The sequence below is a fragment of the Emys orbicularis genome, chromosome 2 (genome assembly GCF_028017835.1).
Source record: "Emys orbicularis isolate rEmyOrb1 chromosome 2, rEmyOrb1.hap1, whole genome shotgun sequence".
Lineage (NCBI taxonomy): Eukaryota > Metazoa > Chordata > Testudines > Emydidae > Emys > Emys orbicularis.
Window position 1 is genome coordinate 140,930,909 of NC_088684.1, and position 27,462 is coordinate 140,958,370.

At 40.2% G+C, this 27,462-nt stretch overlaps 1 protein-coding gene across 1 annotated transcript in view; it reads right to left on the reverse strand.

Moving 5' to 3' along the window:
• Positions 1-845: 845 nt before the first annotated feature.
• Positions 846-27,462, reverse strand: part of GFPT1 (glutamine--fructose-6-phosphate transaminase 1) — a 54,845-nt gene continuing 28,228 nt past the window's right edge. Inside the window, exons 4-20 of the mRNA XM_065398691.1 lie at positions 26,131-26,256; positions 23,835-23,893; positions 21,982-22,116; positions 19,781-19,842; positions 18,633-18,712; positions 18,473-18,526; positions 14,530-14,635; positions 13,208-13,371; positions 12,691-12,786; positions 12,228-12,325; positions 10,713-10,833; positions 8,266-8,423; positions 4,161-4,275; positions 3,640-3,767; positions 2,669-2,836; positions 1,842-2,003; positions 846-890 (exon numbers count right to left, since the gene is read on the reverse strand). Of these exons, the coding sequence (XP_065254763.1) occupies positions 846-890; positions 1,842-2,003; positions 2,669-2,836; positions 3,640-3,767; positions 4,161-4,275; positions 8,266-8,423; positions 10,713-10,833; positions 12,228-12,325; positions 12,691-12,786; positions 13,208-13,371; positions 14,530-14,635; positions 18,473-18,526; positions 18,633-18,712; positions 19,781-19,842; positions 21,982-22,116; positions 23,835-23,893; positions 26,131-26,256 (1,877 nt within the window). The remainder of the gene's footprint in view (positions 891-1,841; positions 2,004-2,668; positions 2,837-3,639; positions 3,768-4,160; positions 4,276-8,265; positions 8,424-10,712; positions 10,834-12,227; positions 12,326-12,690; positions 12,787-13,207; positions 13,372-14,529; positions 14,636-18,472; positions 18,527-18,632; positions 18,713-19,780; positions 19,843-21,981; positions 22,117-23,834; positions 23,894-26,130; positions 26,257-27,462) is intronic.

Here is a 27,462-nt window from a genome sequence, read left to right on the forward strand (position 1 = left end):
AGAGCAAGTTTCTTGTATATGTTCCAAATCATGCTTGCGAACAGCAGCAGCACAATAAACCCAAATTGGGATTCTCTTTAGTGTTGCAATGCGCATGTGGGAGCACTAGATTTCTCCTTCTTTCCCCCCCAAAAAACAAGGAGATGATATTGTTTGCAAATATTACATGCTGGGCCTTTGAACGTTCCTTCTATTTTGGTAAACTATCCAATATTGGGTCAGATGCTGCTCTCACTTACATGTTAGAATGAGCTGTGACAACGCCATAGTTATGTTGTCTAACAGCAGGATTGTCAGTTGCTAGGCATTTGGCATAGACCAGATCCTTTCTGAGGCTAATTTTAGGCTCGCTAACCAACTTATATAAAAGGATTTAAGGAGAGATTCTGATTAGTCACTGGATTTCCCTTTATGTAAACAGGGCAGAATTTGACCTAATCTCTTCTAAACCATCATGTCTGAATCTCTGTAGACTCATTCATGGCCTAATACAGCTCTAATTTCAGTGTCCGACATTGGCACGTACCTTCACTAGCGGAGGCACTGCAGATACTTTAGTCAATTGCATTATCTCAGTAAGGTTCATTTATACCTAAATTATCTCATTAAATTGCCCCTCAGACTGCTTCCTTTAAAAGATTACCAAGTCTCCAGTGAACACCTTTCAACAAAACAAAGCTATTGACATGACATATGGAATCAATTTGACAATCACTAATGTAACAATTATGGTGATTTTATACACAAACGATGATTTGATCTAGGGGACTTTAAAATCAAGGTATTTTGGTACCCAAAAAGTCTCTCCATTTACTTCCCCATACCCCTAAGATTCAGATGCGCTTTTACTCTACAGTTACAGATTTGGCCAGATTTCTTGGAAAATCAACCTGTAAAAAGAAAAAGAAAAATGGAATTTTTGTAAGCAAGACCACACATACCACTATTTTACACTTCATGAAAGGCCAGTTCAGGTAAGACAATATTAAAGTTACTAGCATCTGTTAAAAGGCTTTTGTCCAAACAAGCAAATAACGTGTCATGAAAAAAAATTTCATATTAGTTGCAGTTTTCAAAACTGCACTTGCAAGGCCTCTCCTGCACCTATGTAGCACAGGCTCAAACTATTAGTGTTTTGTAAAATATTTACTTCAGAGAGGTTTAATCTGAGGCATAAAGGGTAGGAGTTGGAGACACTGTATCCGTGATCCTTTTAAAGAAGGGAGAACACAGAAGTTACTGCAGGGAACTATTCAGTCTCCCTTAGTTTAAAATAATTTTACAATTTTAGCATGAAAAGGTAATCAGTGTAACCATATTACCAGTAAAAACAAACCCCTGTACTGAATGTTGGACTTGCATAGTACATTTAGTTAAGTATGTCATGTAAGTTCATTGTTAACTCTTACAAGTCTGAGAACTTGTGGCAGTTTCAAAGAAAAGTGCTATAAAACGTGACTTTGAGAAACTATTTTTCAAACATTCTTTACTAGGGTTTGCAAGTAGGAAATAGTAGTTCAGCCAAGAGAATTGTTGTAAATAAATCAAAATACAGGAAACTTCTCTGATCTAGCTCAAGTGGCAATTAAGCTTAATTTTCTGCACCCAGGGGGCTTGTCTACACAAGACTTTGTTTGTGGCAAGCCAGGATGTAAATGGACAGTGCTCTAGCCTGCCACACATTAAGGAGTCAGGTGAACGCTGTTATAATGCGCTATTAGATTAAAGGTGCTAGTAAATTCAAAGAACTGTATAGGGTTCTGTTCAGTATAATAGATCTACTATAAGTCCTTTAGAGAGTATATAGACGATAAAGGATTTAAAGGTAGTATAGTACTTACATCATATCCTCTGAGCACTGCAAGATGGAAAGCCAGAAGCTGTAAAGGGATGACACTCAAGATTCCTTGCAGACAGTCCACAGAATGAGGAACTTTGATTGTCCTCTTATTATTATTAATTGTCTCTGTGTCTTCCTTATCACAAATCACTACCGGTCGCCCCTGGAAGAAAGAGAAGTGTCAACAAGTAACAGGCAGAGTTAGATACACAATACTCCAGAAAGGTTGTCTGATAGGGCCCTTACTTGCTTGTGTTGAAATCCCTGGCAAAACTCCCACTGATCTCAAGAAGGGCAGGAACCTTTCACTTAAAAATAATCCAGAACAAGGCAAGAGAGAATAGCAATAGTATTTTACATTTGCCATGTTGCTTTTTTGAAAAGACTTTGAGCCTAACCTGCATTTTCCTTCATTACTTAGATAGAACTTCCACATAGAGAGAACCATTTCATTTTTAAAAATTACAGCGGTCTTCTTCACAAAAAATGATGCATTATCTTGTTTTGGACTTTCAAGATAAACCTCTTTAAACCAATAAGCCATACGCTAGACTATTACCTTTTAAGTGTCAGTTTCGACAAGATACCTAAAAGCCCCATCAGACTATTTACTTCAGAGTGCAATTTTTAGGCATGGGCTCTAACTGGCCCAAGACTACTGAGTAGTCATTCGATGGTAATAAAGTTGTTACTGCTGGACTTGAACTGGCATTCTAAAATCCCACAAAGGAACCGTAAAACTGCTTACAGTAGATTTAGCAATGAAGGGAACAATTTAAACTTCTAGACTTGGGATGATGCCATTCACGTCCATCTCCAATTACTCACCTGCCGCGCTATAACCTGCTGGAGAGCATTCTGGCACTTAGCATACGTATGGTCCCTTGTGATGATCATGATAACAGGCATCAACTTGTCTACCAGGGCGAGGGGACCATGCTTCAGCTCACCAGCCATTATGCCTTCCGAGTGCATGTATGTGATTTCTTTTATTTTCTAGAGAGGAAGAAGGATATCCCTGTTAATCAAGCTACACTTTGGCCCTTGTTCAGTACACTGAGCAAGTATAGGGAGGTGTTGATGCATCATCATAGGAAGAAACTAGCTCTAAAGCTACCTCCACATTCCAGGGGAAGGGTGATTTAACTAAATTGTTTATTGGTGAATTCTGGGCCAGTCTGGTGTTTGCATAAGTCAGCTAAAGCAGGCTGGAAACCTGCATCTGGGTCAAGTGGCTCAGAAGAGAGGCCATCAGCCCTCCTGGGTTCTATCCCCACAGCTGCCCTTGCCCCAAGTCTCTCTTTAAACCCCATCTGTAAAACGGATAATACCGACCTTCCTTCCCAGGAGCACTATGGCTTAATGTTTGTATTAGGGCTTGAAAAGGTCATACTCTGTGTAAGTGTGAGAAGAGGAAATATTAAGTGTCAATAGTAGCAGCACATAACTCCTGCTGAAGACAGGGCCAGATCTTCACTGGGCACTGTAGGGTGTGCTGGTCAGTTTTGAAAATCTGGCCCCGATTACATGGGTACTGAGCACTCTTGAAAGACAATCCCTCAGTCATTAAAGGAACTCACCCAATGGCATAGCTTTAGTGCAGTAACACAGTGATTGGAAAAGTAAAAGTCCATCCAGCATTAATGGAGGGCAATGAGGTTTAATAATGTCAAGAGGGTACCCATGTTTAAAGCTCATACAATCCTCAGATCCAAGTTAAGTGCCAGTGGGTGTGCATTTATCATCCAGATCTACCCAAGGCAGTTGAGAGGGGTTTTAAAGGAAGAGAAACTCCTTACCAAAGCTCCCTCAAGACATGTAGCGTAGTGATAGCCACGTCCCATAATCAAGACCGACTTCTGATGGTAAAGCTCTGTTGCCAGTTTCTGGATCTCATCATCCATGCTCAGCACTTCTTTAATCAAGTCTATTAGTTAGGAAGAGGCAAAGGGTTAATCCAAAATACAAACTAAAGAGACAGAGACACACATTTACTCAGTACCAGGAGCAAACAAACTTGTTTCCCCACTGTAAAGTTGCAGTTAATATTAGAGGAAGGCATTTAGTGAGCCTGATTTTTTTTTTCCCCCCGGCACCAAAGCCCCTTTACACTGCTCTGCCGATGGACCTGATTCTCATTCAGAAGAATACAAAGTTCACACTGAAATGTGGATATACCAGCTATCTTCATCTTGCCCTGATGCCCTATTTTCCAGTGGAACTTAATCTCTTGGTAGAGGGCTGGCACAAGATCTATGCAGCATTTAATTTCACTCCGCAAGAACAGTGTAAATGCAATATTAAGAAAGATGCTTCATACCTGGTAGGACCTTGAGACCATGCATGATTTCTTTGCGTCTTTCTTGCATAGAAATCCTATCATCACACATCATGAGGGCAAACATCACCAGAGAAACAAACTGGCTAGTGTAGGCCTAAAGAGGAGAGACAAATATCTTATGCTTCTAAACATGATGGCATTACTTGATTGACTATGATTGTGAGGATTAGACAGCCAGTCTATACAGAGTCTGACACATATAGAACCTCATATGCCCAAATATCACAAATTTAATACTTTGACATCTGTATTTCTAGGACCATGCATTTATACAAGCTATTTAAGAGCACCCTGCATTCGTCAAAAGAATGATGTCTGGGGGTTTAAGGGAATTAGGTGCCTGTTTAAGCACTGAATTTCAGTGGCACCTTTGAAAATCCCAACCAGCGTAAATGGTAAGGTCCATTTACACAGTCAGTGTCATAAAAGGAACGTAACATGAGTGAAAATCAAGTCCAAGGCTTTGGGATCATTTTTAATAGCTAAGATTTTAAAAGTATCGTAAAGATGCCGTATTGCAAACAATGGCTTTGTGAAATTAATGTAGCCTGGGCAACAGCTGGAGACCACCACAATTAAGACAGCACTGCTGTAGGGCTGTAATGCCATCAGCGGCTAAAGGGAGAAAACACCAGTTTTGTGGCTTAATGTGCCCATTAAAAACTATACATTTAACTGGTTCAGGAGTTAACTTTTTCTTTTTAAAGGTCCCCTTAAAATCAAAGTCTAGTTTGAAACTGCTTGTTCTGTTTTTATCATGAAAGTCACTTCAAGCTATAAAAATGAACCTTTTATCCTTATTAAGTAAGGAAACAAGCAACTGAAATGTGCAAGACATCTCTTCAAATTGTGCAACAATTTCATTCCTAACTGCCTTAGCTAACACACACACACACACATTTAGTGTTCAAGAACAGTGCAAAGTAAATAGTTTGCTATTATCTCATGGCATGTTAAGTGGAAGATTTGATATCACATAATGAGAGAATTTACTTTTTATTGCACTTATTGAATAAAGGCTGATACCATTAAAGTCAATGGCAAAAATCCCATTGAGTTCAGCTGGACCAGGATGAAAGTTGGAGGTGTAACTAGTACTATCATGCCCTCCATCTCTAGGGTAATAAATTCTGATACAGCCATTAAAAGAAGAAAAGATTAACAAAAAGGTTAAAATTACAACAGCTAAACATCAGCTTTTTTTCCTAGAAAATTTTTTGGATTATTGACCTGAGAGTTTAATCAAGATATTTCAATCCAAAGAGTTTGACTAACAAACATTTCCCCTTGTCTGGCCTTTTTAGATAGTAGCGAACAATCTCACCTTGCAATTTTTAACTGACTTCTTATAAAACAAGAATTAAAGAGGAGGACTGCTCAACTCAAATTGTCATAAGGTAAATATTTAACTGCACAGAATGAGCCAGGGAACTGCAGATTGAGCTTTTGCACCTTTCTTAGGCTGTATAATAAAGTAAAACCCAACATCTTACAAACACATGATAACTTTCATTTCTGGCTGCAAAGCAAACCAGGAATTAAAATTAACAAGTGAACTCATCGGTTGTAGCTAAATTTTCAAATGAAAGTAATTATCCTTAAACAAGCTTCTGCTTCAATAGTGTAAAACATAGCTCTTTCAAGGCTTAATCTGTAAAGTGCTTTGAAATCCTTGAAAGAAAGGTGCAATATAACTGCAAAAAAAAAACCAGTGGGTTTGCCTGTGTTGACATTTTTTGCTATTCAGGCATTCTACTACTAGCAGAATCAAGAAATGTATTTAACTATCTAAAGTTTGTACAAAGAAAAAAGTTTTGTAACTATGCATCCATCATCATTTATGGAAAACAAGTTTATCAACTAATTAGTCATGCAGCAAAGTTTTATAACTTCGGCAGCAAAAGTTTTTTAAATCTAAGACCCTAGCACCGTTGTACTTGGCAGTATACAGTTGAAGGTTAAAGTTGCTCTTTTGTATTAACTGGTACAGTTAACAGTGCTTGGATTTTTTCTGTCACCAGCAAAGGCTGCCTTTTGGATTCTTATGTTCTCAAATTGGATTTTCTGAGCAATGTCTTCTACAGCTGATCATTAGTTATCAATCTATGTTGAAACTGCAGCACATACAGGTAAGTCTCTGCATCACTAGAGAGAAAATACGTTTTCAGTGACCTACAAACAGTACAGTGTTGGCAATGCAAAAAAAGTCTATGGACAAATAGCTCACACGAGTTTTTGCAAGAGAGTCATGAATTTTCCATGATCAAATTCCCCAGTGAACTGTTAAACTCAACTGTGGTTTTTGGCTGAATTTATGCAGCAGATTGAAATCTGCTTTGATTTAGTTAAGTTTAAGAGAGATGATGTCAAAGTGCAGAAGCACTTTATCAAGCAAATATTTTATACTGTACCTTGGTCAACTATATCAGCCAGGGCAACTAAACCCCATAGTTAGACAGCCTTTTTTTTAATTTTTTTTTTTTAAAGTGCATAGCTATTTACTAAAATTACTACCTTTTAGTATGCCGTTAAGTGAAGCTATTTCCTTTCATCGGAATAATTCAGACATTTAATCCCCTCTTTTGTGACCTGCACCACAGCCGGAGCACCCGGGGCAAACTATGAGAGAAATGTTGGAAAATTGCCCTAACAAAAACCAGAAAAACTTTCAAAACATTTTCTGCCAACCAGCTCTGGAAACTAACCTGAGATAGCAGTTTGTGGGGTAAATAAGCCTGCTCCTCCTTGTCCACCAGTTAGAGGAAGCCTCCTTCATTTTCTCATACATGTTTCTCTTATTCAGCCCCGGTGAGAGATTGGGGCAGATATTGTATGAACATGAAGGTGATGTACAAGCTATAACTATGCCACTACAACAACCACAGAGAAGAGGAAGAGTAGAGATGTAAATTGTCTACCAAGGGCTAAGACCACTGCCTTCAGTGTGAATTATGCAGGCACATTGTCTGCACAATTCTATTCTGCAGCGACCTCCTCTTTCCTTGTAATATCACACAGCATTTGGGTAAATGAGAAGGGGCTGAAAACATGGAGTTTAAGGGGGGTCCTCAAATTTGGAACTTGTTAGTCCACCACAGCCCCAGCCTGATAAATTACACCATGCTGTAAAGTTTGATTTACATCTCTTGCTTCATGGAAGAGTCCCTGAAGAGGCAGCTGGAAAGTCTTAACTGCAGGAGGGATTGGAGGAACTACTAAGTGGATCACAGTAAGATTTTAATGTTAACAGGACTGATTCTCCTTTCACTTCTACAGGTGTAACTCCATCAACTTGAATGATTACTCCAGATTTATAGCAGAATCTGGATTGTGAATTGTACATGTGCCAAGAGCCACTAAATTAGCACATTTTAAACAAGTTTAAATAAAAATAGGGTTCCACTAACTTTTTCTATAAAAAATAAACAGCTGGTCTCTTTAAATATGAACAGACTTGGAAGGAAAAGTGAGATGGTGGTTAGCCACCCAAGTAGTAACAAGGTGTCCCACAATTCTCTCTCTTTCCTTCTGTTAAAACTCCCTGATTCCCTTAAAAATGTATCCCAGCAGTCTGCAACCCTGCTACTCAGTGACAGACTCCTCCATCTTAAATGCACAATGTAAAATCTTTGTCCGTGTATATAATCAGATTTACTGTTGTGTACTGAGCAATTTTAGCTATTTTATTTGTAATTCCTTTGACTCATGTACTAAGATTGAAACAGTTTAAAATAAAATGCCTTATTCTTTAAATAGTTTTTTCTTATCTACACATCCTTGGATCAAAGAATGAATTTGCTTTGTTCCCTGACTTAAAATATTAAGACTATTCCATCATAACATTCTGTGGCTCAATGGAAGTCTGGAGTAGTTTTAGTCTTAATCAATTTGTACCAACACAACTGGGAGGGTTGTTGTTGTTGTTTTTTTGAATGTGCAGAAGCTGGCTAATACATAAACTGCTAAAAATCTCACACTGTGAAGTACCATGCAGTCTAAGTATGGTTAAAGAGCTTCAGTTCGAATAAAAAGCACAGTCAACTATACTTTAAATGAATGCGAGAACTATCTATTTGGTATTCACCTTTGTGCTGGCCACACCAATCTCTGGTCCTGCATTGATATGGACACCGCAGTCGGTCTCCCTGGATATGGAACTGCCCACGGTATTAGTTATTCCTACAGTGAGGGCTCCCCTTTCCTTACAGTATCGAAGACCCATCAAAGTATCTGCTGTCTCGCCTGCAAAGATTAATTTACATGGTCACAATTTAAGTTCAGTTATAGGCAAGATCATTGCAAGCCTTATTACTACTCTGCACTGGAGGACACAAAGTCAAATAGGTCAGCGGAAGTTTCAGGATGATACTGTAGTTTGCAATTACCCAATGCTTTGAGTGCCATTAGTTTTTAGTGTAATGGAAAGTGTTCAGCAGGAATGGTAAATGTCTTGCAAATTATAATGAAAATAGATCTCTTCTTTTGCCTTGGTTATTAGTAATTCACCATGAGCAAAGAACACTATACTTTAAAATATATATATATATATATAGCTGCAAGTTAATTTGGCCCAAGTATACTACCTATGCAATATCTTAAATCATGTTAACATTTAGATGCAAAGGATAAATGTCCTACAATTTATAATACCTGCTATGCACCAATTCAAAATAATAGACTGCCAAAAACTCTAAAGGCAAGATGGGGAGGAGGGGCAGAGTTGGGCCCATAAGACAGCCCTTATTCCTAGTCATATTTGAATACTTATAACCCCCAATATTCTTTATTACAAAGTTCTGCTGCAAGCTGTCAAAACTACATTTTTGGTGGTTTCCTCCAGAAATTTCCTCTCCCCTAAAAAACATGGTTTTGTATCTACCACCTGTAGAAAACTATGGGGCTGGTCTAAGTGTAGGGGTATTTTGGTCACACAATCTGGCCCGGGTCTGGCTTAAATGCCATGCAATTTTAACCTTTTAAAAACAATCTCTCAAAGGCCTAGGGGTGCACTATATGAGATGGGGCTGGCTCAGTCAATTGTTTACATCAGAGGGGAAGAAGAGAGTCAGGGTTTCTTTGGAGACAAAGTGTGACAATTCTGCAGCTATTTACAGCCTCTGAACAACTTGATTCAAATAAGCAGAAAATTGTATTGATGATCCACTTCTATTGCATGCAGAGCTACGCCCCAAAGCCAATATTAGAAAGAAAAATCCCTTAATTTTGCCATGTCTTACTGGAATGCATTAATAAATAATACCCCAAGGGGCATTCCCTCTAACTGTATGTGCACAGTATAAGCTGCATCAAGAGGTAATAAAAATAAGGTTAAATCAGTAGATTCTACTTTTACTATGATGTAGCAATATTCAGAAATCCTTGACTGCATGCTATAATGCTTAGATCACCACCAGACTGAAGAATTTTTAAAAGGCTAAAGCAACAATGCAGGGAGGGGTATTTGTGACCTCACCATTTACTTTGGTTTTCTAGCATCTGGAGATATTCAGCAGTGTTCTGCTCTCATGAGACAGCAAGAATAATGCAGATATCAGAGAAATCCTGTTTATTGGTTATATCCAAATTTTAAGGGGACGCGTGTGCCTGTGGTACACTCGCAAACAGGAACCATGTTAGAAACAGATGCCATTGTTCCTAGAGAAAAACAGCAGCTACATGTGTACTCAAAACATGAGTGAAAGTTGGAATAGTCAAACTGGCTGAAAGATTAAATTATCAGCACATACACCAAGGAAACACACTGCTGAAACAAGTTAGTTTTTCAGTAGAGTTTTCTGGTAGTAAAGATTAAGAATTTATTAATACTTTAAATTGGTCACTGGTGGCTTTTGTATTTTGATAACACAATTTAATTTCACTGCATTTTTTTCCCCCTAGCATATAGTGACAGGAAAGAGAAGGAAAAAAGCTATTTCCTTCCAAATATGCCTTTTCATATTAAAGTTCAAGATAACAGGACACCACAAAAGGGAATAATCACCTTGCTTTGTTGCAAATGTCCTATAATATTAAAAATTTATCCATCTGGTTTCAGTGTAATGTAGCCCATTAAGGATACCATTTATTCTTTAGCCTAAGTGTGTGTTTTAGCTTATGCTCCATTCCAATGTGTGATTTGTTATTTTAGATATTCTTGTGTAATGATTTCTGTGTTAAATTACATATTTCAAAAGCCACTGGATGAGGCCCCTATAGTTGTTTAAAGGAACAATAAGAAAACATTTAAAAAGGGAAAATGTATAAGTGTTTAACCTGATATTCCACATCATAAGTTCTATTTTATTAGGCTGGGGAAAAGTTCTCTACCGAAAGGGTACAACAATTTTTGCCACAGGACTAGACAAAACACACTAGTACTTGTATCCTGCACTGGTATGAAGATGGATGAGATAAGCCTTTCCCTCTCTATGGGCCAATTTCTACATTGGTGTATACCCCAGGCAATCCTACTCTCAGACAGCAGAATTTGGTCCTATGGATTTCTCCTTAGTAGTACAGAAGTGACCCTACCTGACTGGCTGATAAAAAAGCAGACGTCATCTCTGAAGACTGGAGTGTTTCTGTCCAAAAAGTCACTGGCTAGTTCAACCATAACAGGCAATTCAGTCAATTCTTCTAGCACTTGACGAGTCTGGTAAAATAGAGATGTCAGGAAGTTACAATGTGTTTAAAACACATTTTAACAAAAGAAGCCTTCAAAATTGCCAACCACTGGAAAATATTACAGTCAAAATACCATTATGCAGGTTAATGAAAATATAACCCAAGACTAGTCACTAGACATAGATTCTAAATCACACTAGATCAGTAATAAGAAAGGTTACTTATGACCTTGGCACTGCAAAAAGATCTATGGGGCAGATCCACAAACTGAAGTAGAGTACTATTGACAAACACCACACAGCTGCTTATATCAAAAATTGTTTACAAAGTAAAGTTATTTTTCAAAATCTGTTTCACTGCAACCTGTCCGAAGAGGACGTCTAGACTCCAACCTGGGCGTTCATTAGGAAATAACATTCCTGAAGCACCCCAAAAGCACTAATCAGTAATGGGGGCAAAACTGAAAACCTATTTCAGCCCTTGATGGTCTTCTATAATTATTTGTATTACAAGAGGGCCTTGGGGCTTTAGCCATAGACCAGGACTCCACTGTACTGTACAAATCCAGAAGCCACAAATGGCCCCTCAGCATAGGGACCCTTACTCTCAATCATGAAACTAGCCAGATGAGTGTCCGTTTCATTTTCAGGTTCTCAAGAACGAATTTAATGCAGCTTGGTTTAAGTGTGATTTTTTTTTAAATGTACAATCTTCCTTAAAAAAATTAAATTCCTTAGCAAATGTATGGATTATCTTGAATCCCAGGCATATGGGCTCTCATGCTGCGACCCAACAATGTTTGAATTAGAGCCGTACCTTCGTGCCCCGCGATTATATCGTATCTCAGAGGAGCAGGGTTACACATGGTTTGAACTCGGCCCTGAATCTGCAAGTGTTTATGAAATGCTGTGGCATAAAGTAGAACCACTGCATTGTGAATGGCTCTTTGATGTTCCATCAAAGCCTGCATAGATTTCAAGGCCTGACGGAACCATTATGATCATCTAGTCTGACCTCCTGTACAACACAAGCCATAGAACTTCCCCTAGAACATATATAAATAGCAAAGGAGCAAGTCAGATGTGCCCCTCTGAGAGCTTTTAACTTTCTGAAGCCTTCTCACTATTACATTGTCCCTTTCCTTGCCAATTTTACCATATGATGAGAAGTTTTGTTTTCAGAAGTTTGCTATAGGAATAAAGAAAACTACAGGTAAACTTTTCATAAGCACTTAAGTGCAATTTTCAAAAGTGACTTAGGCACTCAAAGTCAAGGGGACTTGGGCTCCTTAAACACCATTGAAAATCTGGCCCGAGTGTATATTTCTACAGTACAACTGACTGGTCATTAACCTGCTCAATATTCATAATAGCAGCAGCTAATTCAGCCAAGGTTTGCAAGGAAACAGTGACAACCACTTACCGCAACTCCGGCATGGTAGCTTGTCCCACAAGCAATCAGGATTAAACGCCGACACCGCTGAATCTCCTTGATGTGATCCTTCAGCCCGCCCAGATTCACTGTAACGGATGTGGATGAAAAAGTCACGATGGCCAAGTCGCTCAAGGACACACATAACCCATTGATCTCCGGGGCCCCTCTGATGGTTGTATATCATCTTAGGTTAAAAGAGCTGAAGCGTCTCAGTCTGTTTCTTAGCAGAGAAGGCGCCCACATAGTAGAAGCCATCATATATGGCAAGTTTGTCAGCAGAGAGAATGAACTCTCCTGACACAGCTATGGAAGGTCCCTTCTACGTAATGGCACTTCTTCTTACATAGATATAGAACTTCCTTCTCTTAGGCCACACATCTACTCTGTATCACCCCACCCCAAATTTGGCAGGCGCTAGATTTAAAACTGTAAAAGGATTAATTTAAATTACCAGTGTAGTCATCAAAGTTGACTCTTCCTCTCATTGTGTTAACAACAGATTCTGGTTGCTCAAAAATTTCCTTCTGCATAAATGAACTGAAGTTACCTTAAAAAAACAAAAAAACACACACACACACACACAATGGAAACTTTGTTATACTATTAATGCAATGAACAGGTGAACACATGGGGGCGAACATGCTGATTGTCAGAATGGTCAGGAGTGATTTTTCTCACTCCTGTACATGATCGTGTCACAGGAAGGTGCATGATGCTGTTATTTCACCTTTCACCAAAGCATCAGGAATTGGTCACTGCTGGAGATCAGACACCAGACTTGATGGACTCATGGTCTAATCCAAAAGGGCAAGTTCTAGTTTCTCTTGGGGACCAATCTGGGAAACAAGGGATGCTTCTGAATGGGAAAGAGAATCGTCAGCCCCACAGTTTTGGTTATTAAACCACTGGTTCCCGATGGCAGGGAATGGCCCTATATTTAAATGGAGGAAATGGTGAAGAACTTTTACCCTTCATGATCTGCTGAAGTTCCATCTGCAGGGTCTGGACTGCACGCCCAGGGTGGTCGCCCGCTGTGCGTTTGATCCGGTGGATAGAAAGACGACCGTCCACCACAGCTGCTACGTCATCATCTTCAAGGAAAATCACTCTGTTGGTGTGCTCAATGACAGCACTAGAAAGAGAATAGACCAGTTGCCATAGGACACTACTTCACAAAGGAGATGAGGGCTAGAGCTGAGTCCTTAATCGAACGTGAAATTTATTTAAAGAAGTTGCACAGTTCACTTTTTAGTGTGTCATTATTTGATTAATTTAAGGCCCCACTTTTAGAAATCTCTATGAATTCCTAAGGCAAAGTGTATTATGCAACAGCGTAGTCTAATTGTTGCAAGCCGCAGACTGGGAGCCAGCATTACTGGATTCTATTCCCACCTCCGCTGTTGACTTGGGCCATTTCTACACTAGAAAAATAGGTTTGAAAATACAAGCTTTTAATTGATGTGATTTTAAACACGACTTTGGACAGGGCAAACCATATTTAAATACATCAGCTGGTTATAGTTAACCCTGTTTACCTAGCATAGAAATGGCCTTGGGTAAGTCACTTAATCTCTGTGTAAAAGGGGGAAAAGACACACGGGTATCCTAAGGCTGTATCCTTAAAGCTCTTCAAAACTCTCAGATGAAAGGAGCTGCAGAAGTCAATTATGGTCACACTTACATGTGTTTCTGGAACAAACACTGTTACTTTACTAACATGCTAAAGACCGACGGTTTCACCAAGGATTCAACAAGGTTAGTTTTTTACCATTAACTTTTACCCTCCAGTAGGGTTAACATAAAAGACTTTTTAGGGGATACAGGGAATTAGGCATGCACAGAGTCCTTAGAAGAACTGCACAATTCTCCTCATAATTTCTGGGTCTGTCTTTTTAATTTAGGCCACTGTCTTCACAAGATTCCCATTACTCATCTCTGGAATCATATTAACTGATTAACTTGTACTAGGACAATGCCACAGTAAATAATGTTTTCACCCCTCAGCTCACAGAGAGCCGAGAAGCGATAAGTCTTCATTTCTTTAACAAAGTCTTATTTAAGCTGCCTTTCACCCCCTCCCCGGCATCAGTAAAGAGGGGCATGCAATTTATGAATGGCAAGTAAGTGACATCTAGTTGATGTTTGTAAGATACTATGAGAGTTGTTACGCACCCTTTGCTAAGTATTGATAAAGTAACAGTTGTAACCCAGGTTACCCATTAGGGCTCTAAATTTAAAGGGCATGTCAACAGTTGTCTTGGAATCCACTAAAGATGCTGAAGAATCTCACCTCGCGTCAGAAGCAAAGTAGTACTCCACAGCTTTCTCTTCAACAGGGAAAAGACAGGTGGTGCTGTCGATACGGGAGAGGCTGCAGCTTCCTTTCTTGTCTTTACCTTTAATGTTATACACTGTATTAGCAATCAGCGTCACATACACTTCCACAATAAAGAACACACGCTGCAATGTGTCAATCTTGATCACCGTTCCCAACTCACAGTACCAACATGAAGCATTATTTTGAACACTTCACATTTTGGTTGAGATCAAGGGGCTATAGTCAATTTAACACTGATGAAAATAGGCTTAGCAAAAGTGATCAGGATTTTTTTTCTGGGTAACATTATTTGTTCCCATTCTCGAGCCCTTTCTTAGTTTGCTTACACGGCACTGAAAGCTTTTTGGATTAAATCTACTTGACATTAAACATGCTATTGATATGTTCCATACTTGTAGTGTGTCTATAGAGAACTTCAATAAAAGAACTAAACTAGGAAGTCTCTGTACGATTCTATTCTGAAAAATGACTCAAAAATCATTTCACAAGGTTTCACATTTATTAGATACCCATATTTTTTCACTCACTCTGTCCTGCTTACAAGTTTAAACATTTTTCTTTTTTAACAACTGCTGTGCACACTCACCGTGGTGTTTGAGAGGCAAGCGGGACTCTCTCTACTTTACATCCCCATGTTTAATAAAAATTCTCCACACCAAAAGCAAACTCTCTTTCTCCTGGTCCATTTGCTATTAGCGTTTGTACAATGGCCACGGAGTACAAGAGCTCAGTACTGTTCGTGCGAGACCAGAAGTGGAGCAACTGACAAATGAGCTTCTCATAATTTTGGTCTAAGCTTGTAACATTGGCAGCCTGCAGTCTGGGCAGTCAGATTTAACAGCTCATAGGAATTATTTCTGTTGGTCCAAGGAGGCGTGACTAACAGCAATGAGCTGTAGGAGACATTTTTGGGATGTTGGTAGAAATTTTTCCAAAAGCCTAAAATTTCACTGAAAATTCCCTCTAGTATTTCAACATTTTTTAACCTGCTCTAGAATTTTTTTTTCTTAACTTCAAGAAATTGTTTACCAGTGAAGACTAAGACTGTAGTATAGTCTGAGAGAAGTGGCTAAGACTGGTTGCTTAACATTTGAGCTTGGACAAAACACTAAACATGCCAGAGAGAGCAACCTTGCATCGGCAGGGGGTGATAAAGAGAAGTCACAGAGGATAGATGGGTTATTCTACAAGTTTCTCTTTTCTATTCTGTCTAAAATTAAAGGATGACAAATTTTAAGTTGACATATACTACAAGGAATACACTCTACAGGCCTGATTATTTTACTTGTACTAAAATAGCATAAACTGGGTAACATTTTAATTACAGAACATGTACTTCATTGATTTAAATACCCTCCCCCCACAACAATAGCTAATATTCAGATCAATACAGCTGCAATTTAGTTAAGTTTTCCAAAAACTTTTTTCTAAAATCAAAAATATTGCTTTCATGTTAATACTGAGGGAACATAAGGAAGTTCCACTAAACCAACAGTTCAGAGCGCTTCAGATTTCTATGTTCCTTTCAGTTTGCAAATCAGAAAACAAAGAACACAACCACCAGAAAAGGCAGAGCAATGGTGCTAGTGGCCATTCTCCAAATAAACCGCCCACCCTTGATTGAAGCATGCAGATTTTCTTTCCCCAGGTAGGACATTTCACTGCATCATCTTTATTATGTCAGCATTGCTTTCCATTAGATTCAATCTTTTCATCATCAGCACTTAAGAAGTTCAGTTTCAGCAAACCAAAGCCAGCTGCATATCATCAGTGGATATATCACTGATAAGGATTGCCTGGCTGCCACTTTTTAGGCTCTAACAGCAACACAGCAGCAATCCCTCGCCTTCAGAACAATGACTGCTACTGCCTACTCAGGGCTTGCATCACAGACCAAAAAGAGGGGGAGATTTTGCAGATAATTGGGGGTGGCGGGGAGAATAAAACAAGCACTTCAAAATCCCTCGGAGGAAAAACTGCTGAGCATATTTTGATACCATATCAACCTCCACTGTAGCAATTTTAAGCATATGCTAGTTTTAAAATGCAAACATAGCACAGATTAGTATTAGCTTCTACTTAATAGGAGATATTCTCTATGCTTACTTGAGCAAGGCTACATTTGAAATTGCTTTAAGAGGCACTTGCAAAGACAGAGTGGCATATGTTAATGTCACTGTCTTTGACTAAAACCACCGTCCATTATAGATAATTCCTAGGGATAATATGAAACCCTATTGCCAGTTAAGAAAGGAAGAGCAGCGCATCATGCCCAGGCTGTCAGCAGAAGTTCTTACCACAGGTGTGAAATGTTTTTGAAAAGTGAGAAACCAACCAGTTTATTGCATTTTAACTAGACAGACTGGCATGCCACAGAATCTTTATCTATGCGTACAAAGATGGAAGGAAGCAGAAATCACCTACTCCTTACACTTCAAATAACTAGGAGCCCTACCGCACCTGGTCCACGATTGCCTCCGTAGCTTCAAAACCCTCCCATCTTATTGAGGTCACTCGCTATTCCAAGCATGTGCATCCCATTAGGACGTACCTACATAAAATTACATTCAGCCCTATGCAACGATGAAGTCTTAACACCTTGTGGAGTCAGCACACTGTACTTCTAGGTCCGTGCTACACCACAAATCTTAGGCTGCGCTTTCACCAGAATTCGGTTAGTTCTGGGTTATTCCCCCCTCCCCCTCTATTTTAACTTGAGGCTTTGGGTAAAATTGTCAAAGGTCAAAGACATTTTCAAAGAAACTAAGTCCCATTTAAAGTCAACGGACTTTGGTTTTTAAATGCCTATGTTACTTTTGAACGTGGGATGCAGGCAATTTTTACCCATTAACACTAACTTCCAGGGAAACCTGTTGAACATGTGGAACAACAAACTTTTGCACACCACCTCTCCTTTGGCTTGTATTAAATATAATTGTAACCACTGTCCACTCAAATAATCAGTTGTCCCCAGGTTACAAGGGGATGTAGTTAATAAAAGGTTACCTGGGTGAGCTATTGGCACAGGAAGAACTTCAATAGCATTGAGGTTCAAATTCTCCACTGGCACAAGCCCACACATTTCAACCACTGAAATGACTATTCTTGCAACCACATGCTATTGACAATGAAGTCCTACTGATTTACACCAGGTGAGTATCACGCCCCATCCTTTTCCTTTAATAGAGAACTCTCCTAATTTAGCTGAACATTTTGTCAGATCGTAAGTGAAAGGTTATTTTTAAAACAGAAATGGAGTACTTGAGAAAACAGATTAGATTGTTAATAAATAATGAATCATTGCAGCTAAAGGCACACCCCAAACTCAAAACACACAGATTTTTGTAAAAAAGAGTCCGGATACAAGGAGCAAAAGGGAATTAAACCCAAGCCGCAATTCGAACCTCACTGTATCCATGATGTGCTGTAGATCAGATGAACTACATTTTGCTCAAAACACAGTTCTGCTTCGGTGACAAGCTTTCCCAGCATGACAGTGGTTTCTAATTCCAATGGGGTTTAATTTCATTGTTTTTACTTTTTTTTTTTTTTTTTAAACTTATTCACTCTTTCATGCAGTGAATAATGCCGCATGGAACTCAAGAAAGAACCTATACCTAAAACATCAGTTAGCTAAGTTAACGCTCACAATGTACTATGTACATGTTCAGAATCACTAGAACACTGAAACTTGGGGAAAAGGTGGGGGGTTTTGTATTTATTTGTGGTGTTCTATAAAGAAGAAATCCTTTTCTTCTGGTTTGTTTCATTTTGCTACATGGAAAGCAATAACCACATACTAAAGAGGCAGTTCTAATTTCCCTTATTTTCAATTCTTTTTCTAAGAAAAAACCAGCAGAACTTGTAGTATTAAAGGGATGTCTCAAGTAGGCACCTTTCTCCGCTTCTATGGATATTCCACCAACAGAATGATCCATAGATTGCACAGCTGAAAGTGTAACAAGAAAGAAAAATAACTTCACACAATCAGTGGAAAATAATCATTTTAAATAATGTACCAATATAACTTAAAGAGAAAGTCACTTCTAATTTACCTGTTCTGTACAGTATTGGAATGTGGTCAGTGGAGAGCTTGTGTTCACTTCGAACTCCAATCAGCAGGGGGCTTCCTCGTCTGCAAACGAAACATGGAGCTGTAACTGATGATACACGGAGCTTCAACATAGAAACCTGAAACTCGAGGGACTGTTGTTCGACACCATGGGATCTAAACCAATTAACCTCATCCAGCTTGTTTTACTGAATCTCATTAACCAATTCATTGTGAAGAAAGCTGCAAGATATAGGACAAAATTCTGATCTCAGTTACACTAACCTTCCCCAAAGGAAAATACAAAGTTAGCGTTCACCCTTTCCAGGAACAGAGCTAGACAATGAGATATGAAGGCAAAGGCTAAAAGCAACAAAGACTTAAAACTGGGGCAGATTCCCGAATATGAGCACTGAAATCCTGCACTTGAATGCTCAAGCCAGTACTTTGAATGGTTATTACCCATTATATGCACCTAATGGCAGATACTAAAATTGAGGCTTTCAAAGCTTATTAGGGATTTAGCCACACTTGAGTTAAAATTAATGGGAATAGTGTGGCTAAATCTCTTGGTTGGCTTTTGAAAGTCTACGTGTGGGATTTAGAGGTCCTATTAAGGCACTCGCATGATACACTGGAAAAATCAAAGTAGCCCAATTTATTATAAATAAATAAATAAATAAATAAAGGGGGTGTCCCTCCAAGGCTTTAGGTGCCACTGCCATCCATTACAAAAACAAGTCCCCGACCCACAAATCTGACTTCTCTCTCCAAGGCCAACCTCCACAGCAGCCTTCACAACCCGATTTGCCTCGTGGCATGCCCCCAAAAGCCAAGAGACCTAGGTTATTTCAGACCAGTTGTATGTGAGTATAAGCGAGATTCTGACCACGAATCTGGTACTGAAGTATTTCTCCAAAAGAGGTCTTTTGAAGCATTTTGTGCTGAGATGGGGGAAAGAGGAGAAAAAAGCATGCAACACAGAAAATTCAGATTCTCACACAGTGCGTAAGAGCATCCTCTATGTTACTCTCCTCTAACTGATACACCAGCCATCATCAGCAAGAAGGGAGAGGGGTTAAAAATGTATTTGCTTTGATTGTGATTAAAAGGGGAATACTGTCTATTGAGAGATACAATAGCAATCTTTACCTGGTGCCAACTGCTTGACCATGGTAATGGACACTTTTAAACACAAGGGCAAAAGCACCTTCCTGGAAAGAAAGGCGAAATATACAAATTATTGTACCATTTCAAACTACACTTACAGCCACATTTTTCAAACACCAGCATGTAACCTGCACCCATAAGAACATTCTTGTTCAACAAAACAACTGCCTGTTGGCACATATTTCATGGTCACTGATTATTTCAGGTGCCTAGTTTTGAAACCATCCCCCTTAATTCGCTTGTTCTAAGCCAGTTATTTTTAAAAAACAGGACTCCCTGGTTAGGCTTAACTGCCTACCACTAGAAAAGCTCTTACACCAATTCAGATTTTGGTGAGCTGACGTACTACACCAAGGATTCAGCAAACAAATCTTTGCGCTGCTTGACCTGCGTCTGTTCGCAAAATTGTTTGCCACTTGGAACACATACCATGGAAAATCTGTGCATGGCCTTGGGCTGCTGCCATTTCCCTGGCATTCCATGGTTATTAACATTAATTGTTTCCAGAACAAAAAAGCACCAGGAGGAAGTAAACTAACTGTTTTTATGCACAGGACTGTGCATATTAATAAAAAAAATCTCAGGTAAACATACATGCTTTTCAAGAAAGTTTCCACAAGAGGTCAGCATTTCTTCCATTACTGGAGTTTTACAACCAACTAACCTTAGGTCCAGATTCAGCAAAGGAAACACAGGCTTTACTTTTAAGTAGGTCCCAATGACGCCAATGGGACTTAAGCACAAGCTTAAATCCTGTCCTAAATAGGAATGCTCTCCTAAGACAGGGCTTTAAATTGTGACTTAGTGACAAGTTTACAATGTAGATCTGGCCTATAAGCTTAGCAGGATTAAACATTTATATGAACAATATCCATAGTTACATTAGATAGGAATATAAATTCTTGCGCTTCACGACATAAACCAAACACGGATTGCCTGGAAGAAACATCTCTGTACAGGTTATTCTTTAATTGTCCATTATGGGATTTCTTGCACTACTCACTGAAGAATATGGAATACAGACAGCCTATTGGACTAGACCAGGGGTCTCAAACATGCGGCCCGCGGAGCTCTTCCCTGCGGCCCGCCAAGCTCCCCCCCCCCCCCCCGTTACTTCCTGTCGCTGCAAAACTCCCCACATCCCAGCCCTCCCCCCCGCCCCCGAGTTATTTTATGTGGCAGCTAAGCTCCCCGTGCGCTGCTCCCCAATGTTTGGGGCCGGGTCTCTCCCCCGGCCCCACCTGCCGCCCCCACACACCTCCCCCGAGTGTCCCCCAGCCTCACTTGCTGCCCCTTCACTGCCCCGGAGCCTGCAGCTCACACTCTGCTCTGCCAGCTTCTGGCATCACTTGCTGCCGCAGGCTCCTAGTGCCCCCCTCCACTAGGGTCAGGGCAGGCTGCCCTTCCCCTGCCCTAGTCCTGAGCCTCTCCAATGCCCCAAACCCCTCATCCCCAGCCCCACAGCCCTCACCCCTGCACCCCTTCCTATCCCAAAACTCCATCCCAGAGCCTGCACCCCCACCCCTGCCCCAGCCCAGAGCCTGCACCCAGCACCCAAAATCCATCCCAGAGCCTGCACCCCCACCCCCTGCCCCAGCCCAGAGCCTGCATCCAGCTCCCAAACTCCATCCCAGAGTCTGCACCCCAGACCCCCTCCCCCATCCAAACTCCCTCCCAGAGCCTTACGCAGGTGGCGGCAGAGTTTGGGGGGGCAGGTTTTTGGCACCACCAAAATTTCTACAAACCTGCCACCCCTGGAAGAGGCAGAGCAGGAGTGGAGTGGTGGTGCAGCCCAGTGCAGTGGGGGGGCTTTATTGAGTGTATATATATTATTAAAACCGCTTGGAGGAGGTGGTGGAGAAGAGACGGGGCAGGGGAAGGGCCTCATGGAAGGGGTGGAGTGGGGGCGGGGCCAGGGGCAGCGAGGTAGGGTGTCAGTGATGCAACCCTCGGGTCAATGCACTAGTCCTCGTGTGGCCCTCGCGGTCATTTGAGTTTGAGACCCCTGGACTAGACTGACCATTAGTCAGCTGAGTATTGCAATTCCAGTGTTCCAACTTTCAAATATTTTAGCATAGCTTTTATTTTCATGTGAGACACCACCAGAAGCATTGCCTCTGGGTCTAAAAAAAAAAAAAAAAAAGTTTGAATCAACCGATTTTTAAAATTAATTAATATATTACCAGTTGCTGGATAACCCTCTCCACCAAGGTGGTGAAGCTAATGTCGTCACTTTCGCGGTTGTCGTACATGTACTTGACAAGCTTGGCAATGGTTTCTGTGTCGGTCTCAGACTCAAAATCATACCCTTTGCTTTCCTGAAAGCAAACCAAAAAACCCCAGGTTGTTATTACTGTTCATTATTTGTAATGTCTAGAAGCACTAGTCATGGACCAGAACCCCATTGTGTTGGGCACTGCACAAACTCAGAAGAGAGAGATGGTCCCTGCCCCCAAAGAGCTTACAATCTAAGTGTAAAACAAGAGACAAAGATTGATACTGACAGATGGAAGAGTACAAGGAAATAATGAGACAACAGTGGTCAGCCTGATACGCAGCGGGTCTCAGCACACCAGCACCTTAACTGCTGTCAAGTTTTTTGTAAGCATCATGGAGGGTTTTGAAGGAGGACAGGGTGGTAGCTTTGCAGATGTTTACAAGGAGCTCCTTTTAAGCACAAAGGTGCTAGTTTGAAAATGTAACAAGTGGATGATGGAGGCTGGAATCATGGGCCGATCGGAGTTGGGAGTTGATAGTGAATGAAAGATGATAGTTGGGTGGAGATAAGCAGTGAAGGGCCTTGAAAGTGAAGACAATTAGCTTATGTCTGATGAGCTGGAGAAAGGGGAAGCAGTAGAGGGATGACATGGTCAAGGTGACAGGCTAGAAGAATTATCTTGGCAGCAGCATTCTGAATGGATAGGAGCAGATTCTGAATGGATATTTGTCAAGGCTAGAGACAAGAATGTAGTAAATCAAGACACGAGATGACGACATTAGACACTTTGGTGGGAACAGATTCAGTGGAGCGCGAGGGGCAGAAACAGGACTGGAGAAGAACTCTAGACAGTGATTGTACACAGCAAATTCAGTGATCTTAGAGATGAAAGGAAGAGGCAGAGATGGGGAAGTAGCTGGAGATGCATATGGGCTCAAGGTTTTTTGTTTGTTGTTAAGATGGGGAGACTAAAGCATGTTTGTATTGTGAAGGGTAGGAGACAGAGCAGAGTGAGAAATTAAAGGAAAAGAGTAAGGGATGGCATCAGAGTGGATGCAAGGGAGATCTGCAGATGAGATGTGATGGGGCTGTTCACTGTTAATGTAGACAACAGAGGAGAGTCTTGCAGGACACACAAAAACAGTAACTGCATAGACTGCCCCTATTTAAGAAGCTCCCTAAGTAAGGAAAAACAATTCAGACAAGAATTCATATCAACCAGTCTCGTGCACAACAAATATCTCCACAACAGTCTTTTTTCTTGTATAATCTGTCTCACGCTACCCATAAATCAGGGTGCTTTGGATGTATGAAACTGGGTACAGGGCACGGGGGAGCAACTCTGTCAATAGCAAAGATCAAAGGATTATGAAGTCCTGTTAGCAGAATGGTCAGCTGGCAATGCAATTTCCATTACCCTCCAAAGGCCAGAGCATCAAAACAGATCCTTCATCCTGAAAGAGAAGATTCCCAACCTCATACACATGAAGGTATGATCAGTCCATGAGACTTGAGGGGTAATTTCCATCCCTTCAATTTCTACTCTCCACCCACAAACCAGATCAAAGCATGGGCAGCCACATGAACTGAGTTTATGGCCACCTGAGATAATCCCATGGTCACCATGAAGTCTTCAGCTGTCTCAGAAGAATCTCCAGTTTCGTATGTTAAAATCGCTGGGCACTATTACCACCTGTGGTTTCCACACCACAGTAGCAAGAAATTTAGGCAGCTAATCAAGGACTTTGAGATTTAACCAGCACTAGGTGCCATTATAACTTTATCCCAGAGCTTAGAGACACAGCTAGTTTTACTTACCAAAAATTTTCTCAGATCTTTGTAGTTGGTTATAATGCCATTGTGGATAACAATAAATTCTAGAGAATAAAAAAAAAAAAGTGTTAATTCTAAAAGAAACGTGAATATTTTACATACCTTAAACACCTTATGAAACATTTTATTCTAATAAGCATACTTACACAGTAGTAGAAGCATCAAAATAGTGAACGGCTTCTATAATTCACTGCAATTACCCTGCACAGATTGCTCTCTGTTAGCAAGGACTGTTCTAAGCTGTATGCAGTAATACCATCTAGGACAGTGGCTCAAACATTTTTTACTGGTGACCCCTTTCACATAGCAAGTCTCTGCGTGCGACCCACCCTTATAAATTAAAAACACATTTTTTATATATGTTTAACACCATTATAAATGCTGGAGGCAAAGCGGGGTTTGGGATGGAGGTTGACAGCTCGCAACCCCCCATGTAGTAACCTCGCGACCCCAAGGGGTCCCAACCCCCAGTTTGAGAACCCCTGGTCTAGGACTTATGCTATGCCTTTCCATCAATAAATCTCATTGTGCATTACAAAGATGGAGAACTTATTTTACAGATGGAGAACTTAAGGGAAAGAAAAAATTAAGTGCCTTGCTCAAAGGCCTGTGTTAGAAGTAGACCATTGAATAACCTTTTAAGAGCAAATATTTCAAAGAAAACTCACCGATCTGTCATCTTTTGAGGGTGGCTTATTTAACTTTCATGGATTTAAAAAAAAAAGGTATTTAATGCATCCAGCTGCCACGATGATATGCCGTGTATTAGTAAATACCAATTACATGACAATGTTCTCTTAGTATCATTGCATGCAATACAGAATAGAGATAATTTTCCTAATGTAAAAGACGAGAATCTAGGCCAGCCTTCATGTGTGCCATTACCCTAAATTACTATACATGTTAATCACATCAGGTCTTAGTGCTGAGGACGTTAAACATGCACAAACCATTTTCCAAGTCAATGGTTGTATTATTTCCGTTTCAAGCATTTAGAATCACAACACATTTGAAGGAGTAGACAAAGTAGTTTTGCAGAAGTCTTGTAACCGGAAGATTACTGAATATATTTAATATATGCTTGTAACAACTTTATGTGCAGTGCTCAGCTAAACAATATACAATTAGCGATGATCCTTTTCTATACGAGCTATTATTGTATCTCTGTTGGTTCGTTTGTTACAATACAAAAATCAGATGGTGAGAGCCAAAATTGGTTCCATTTCAAAATCTTCAGAAACTGGTTGGTAATGTCTCCTGGAATTCTAAATATCTTGGGCTTGTGTTTTAATCCAATCAATTTTCACTGAACCGTTTGACACAACACTTAAATCACCCAGGGTGAGCTTAACAGGGATGGAGGATGGTCTTGTGTTTAAAACACAGGACAGAGAACAGGACAGAGAACACCGGGTTCTATTCCCGGCTCTGTCACTGGCCTGCTGGGTGACCCTGGGCAAGTCATTTCACCTCCCGTGCCTCAGTTTCCCCACCTGTACAGTGGGGATACTTTGTCAAGTGCTTTGAGATCTCGGAATGGAAAGTTCTGTAAGAGCTAGATATTGTTGTTATTATTACCCAGCTCTGCCACAAACCATCATCTGTAAGTGAGAATGCTAACGATTACACAGGTAGCCTGAGGATAGGTTCATCACAGTTCGTAAAGCATTTGAGATTCGAGCTGGTGCATAGATATAAATAAGAGCCAAGCTGCCTTCTGCAGCAATACAAAGGACAAAGCAACCTTTAACAAATGATGGCCAAAAGAGAGAAATAAACAAAGAAAATTACATTATTAAAAAAAAAAAACCTGTTTGTTAGCAACATCCCATTTATGATGATGGTTGGGAAAATTCCTGTACAGAGATTACTGTAGGCCTTGAGATCTTACTTTTTCAGTCAATATTGATTTACTGAAGTCCCGAGGCACTATCACAATGCAAATAATTAATACGACTGCCTCTTACTGCAAGTGATTCATCATCATAATAAAAAAAGAGTCTGGTGCTGTTCTTATTGAAGTCAATGACCAAACTCCGGTGGGATTCAAAAGGAGCAAGATTAGGATCATGGCCTGAAACTGAAAAATGATTCCTACCCCCTGCCTCCAAGCACGTGCTCTCACAGAGGCATAGGCAGCACTGCACCAATGGAGTTTTAGTATGAAGTACTGAATTAAGTGACAATTTGCAAGAGCATATTCATCACTCAGAATTCCCAACAGCCATTATTCTCCCCATTCACACAAATAAATACTTCCCCTTGCAGTGCAGGGTCTTACCATTGTTTTTATCTGAGCGCTGCGGGTGGCTATTGACGGGACTGGGCTCACCATGGGTAGCCCATCGGGTATGTGCGATGCCAAGATGTACATCAAACTCGATGTCCAGGTCCATATCCTGTTGTTCTGCAGATGGAAGTGTAAAAATGTTACATTATCAGGACCTGATCAGGCAATGCAGTAAGTTACATAGAGACTGACATATTCAAGTAAAAATATAATCAGAAAATTATTAGCACAAAGCAAGCAAAACGTCAGGTTTACAGTTATTGGCAGTCAAGACCATGTCACGGCCCCAGCCAATAAAGTGATGATTTCTCACGCGATGAAGGATCTTTCCATGTGAGATACACAGCCTGATCCTGTGAACCCTTTCCTCTGAGCCACATTACTGATCAGTACCACTGACTCATGTGTACAGGTTTGCAATATCAAAGATCAAATGTTTAATTTAACTGCCGATCTTTTAATAAATTTACCAACATGATTTTCTTCTAGGCTCTCCACCCACAGAAAAATTGGAACATTCTGAGTATTGCCTATTAACGCCAAAGCTGTTTGTGGGCAGGTGTGAATATTCTCTAAGCTCTTCTTCGGGCAAAAAGTATCCCAACACCAGGGCATTTCCAACAAGTTCACAAAATCATTTCAGTTTTTCAGCAAGAACATCTTTGTCTCAGGAGTTCACTTGTTTTGCCACACTGAGTCCTCAATAAGAAGCAATTAGACAGCATCACTTGTTTATACTGTATATATTTTCTCCTGAGAACATTTTCAACTCTGATAATCTTTTCTCCTGCATATTGAGGAAATATCTATGAATTTTACTTGTGTAGCTTTCGCATGCTTTTATTAACCAATAAGCCAATGGGAACATGATTGTGCAACAATGGGAGAGTCTTACAAAACTAGGACCATAATTCTCAAACGTACACTTCATGAGCTATTAAGAAGTTCATAGCACTTGTTAGTAAAGAATAAACCTGTTATGTTAGACAATCATTTACTCAGTGTTCTTCTCAATTGTCTGTTTCCAGTCTATCAAGCCTTCTTCAGGAAAGCTTTAGTGAGAAGAGGGTGGGAACCGGTAAACTGAGTAAAAGCTCTCATACCAAGCAGTGAATTATTGCCAATATAGCAATTGGCAGCTATGCCTTCCATTCTCCAAGTAGTTCTGTGACATGCCTGTCTATCCCCCCAGCTCAACCTCTTCCAACTTACTATATGGCCTTCAGTTTATTTCACATACCTATAAAGATACATTAACAAAATTATTCATGTGGCTGTTTTGTAACACTACGACTTTAATTCGGATTTAGCTGCCTTAATTCG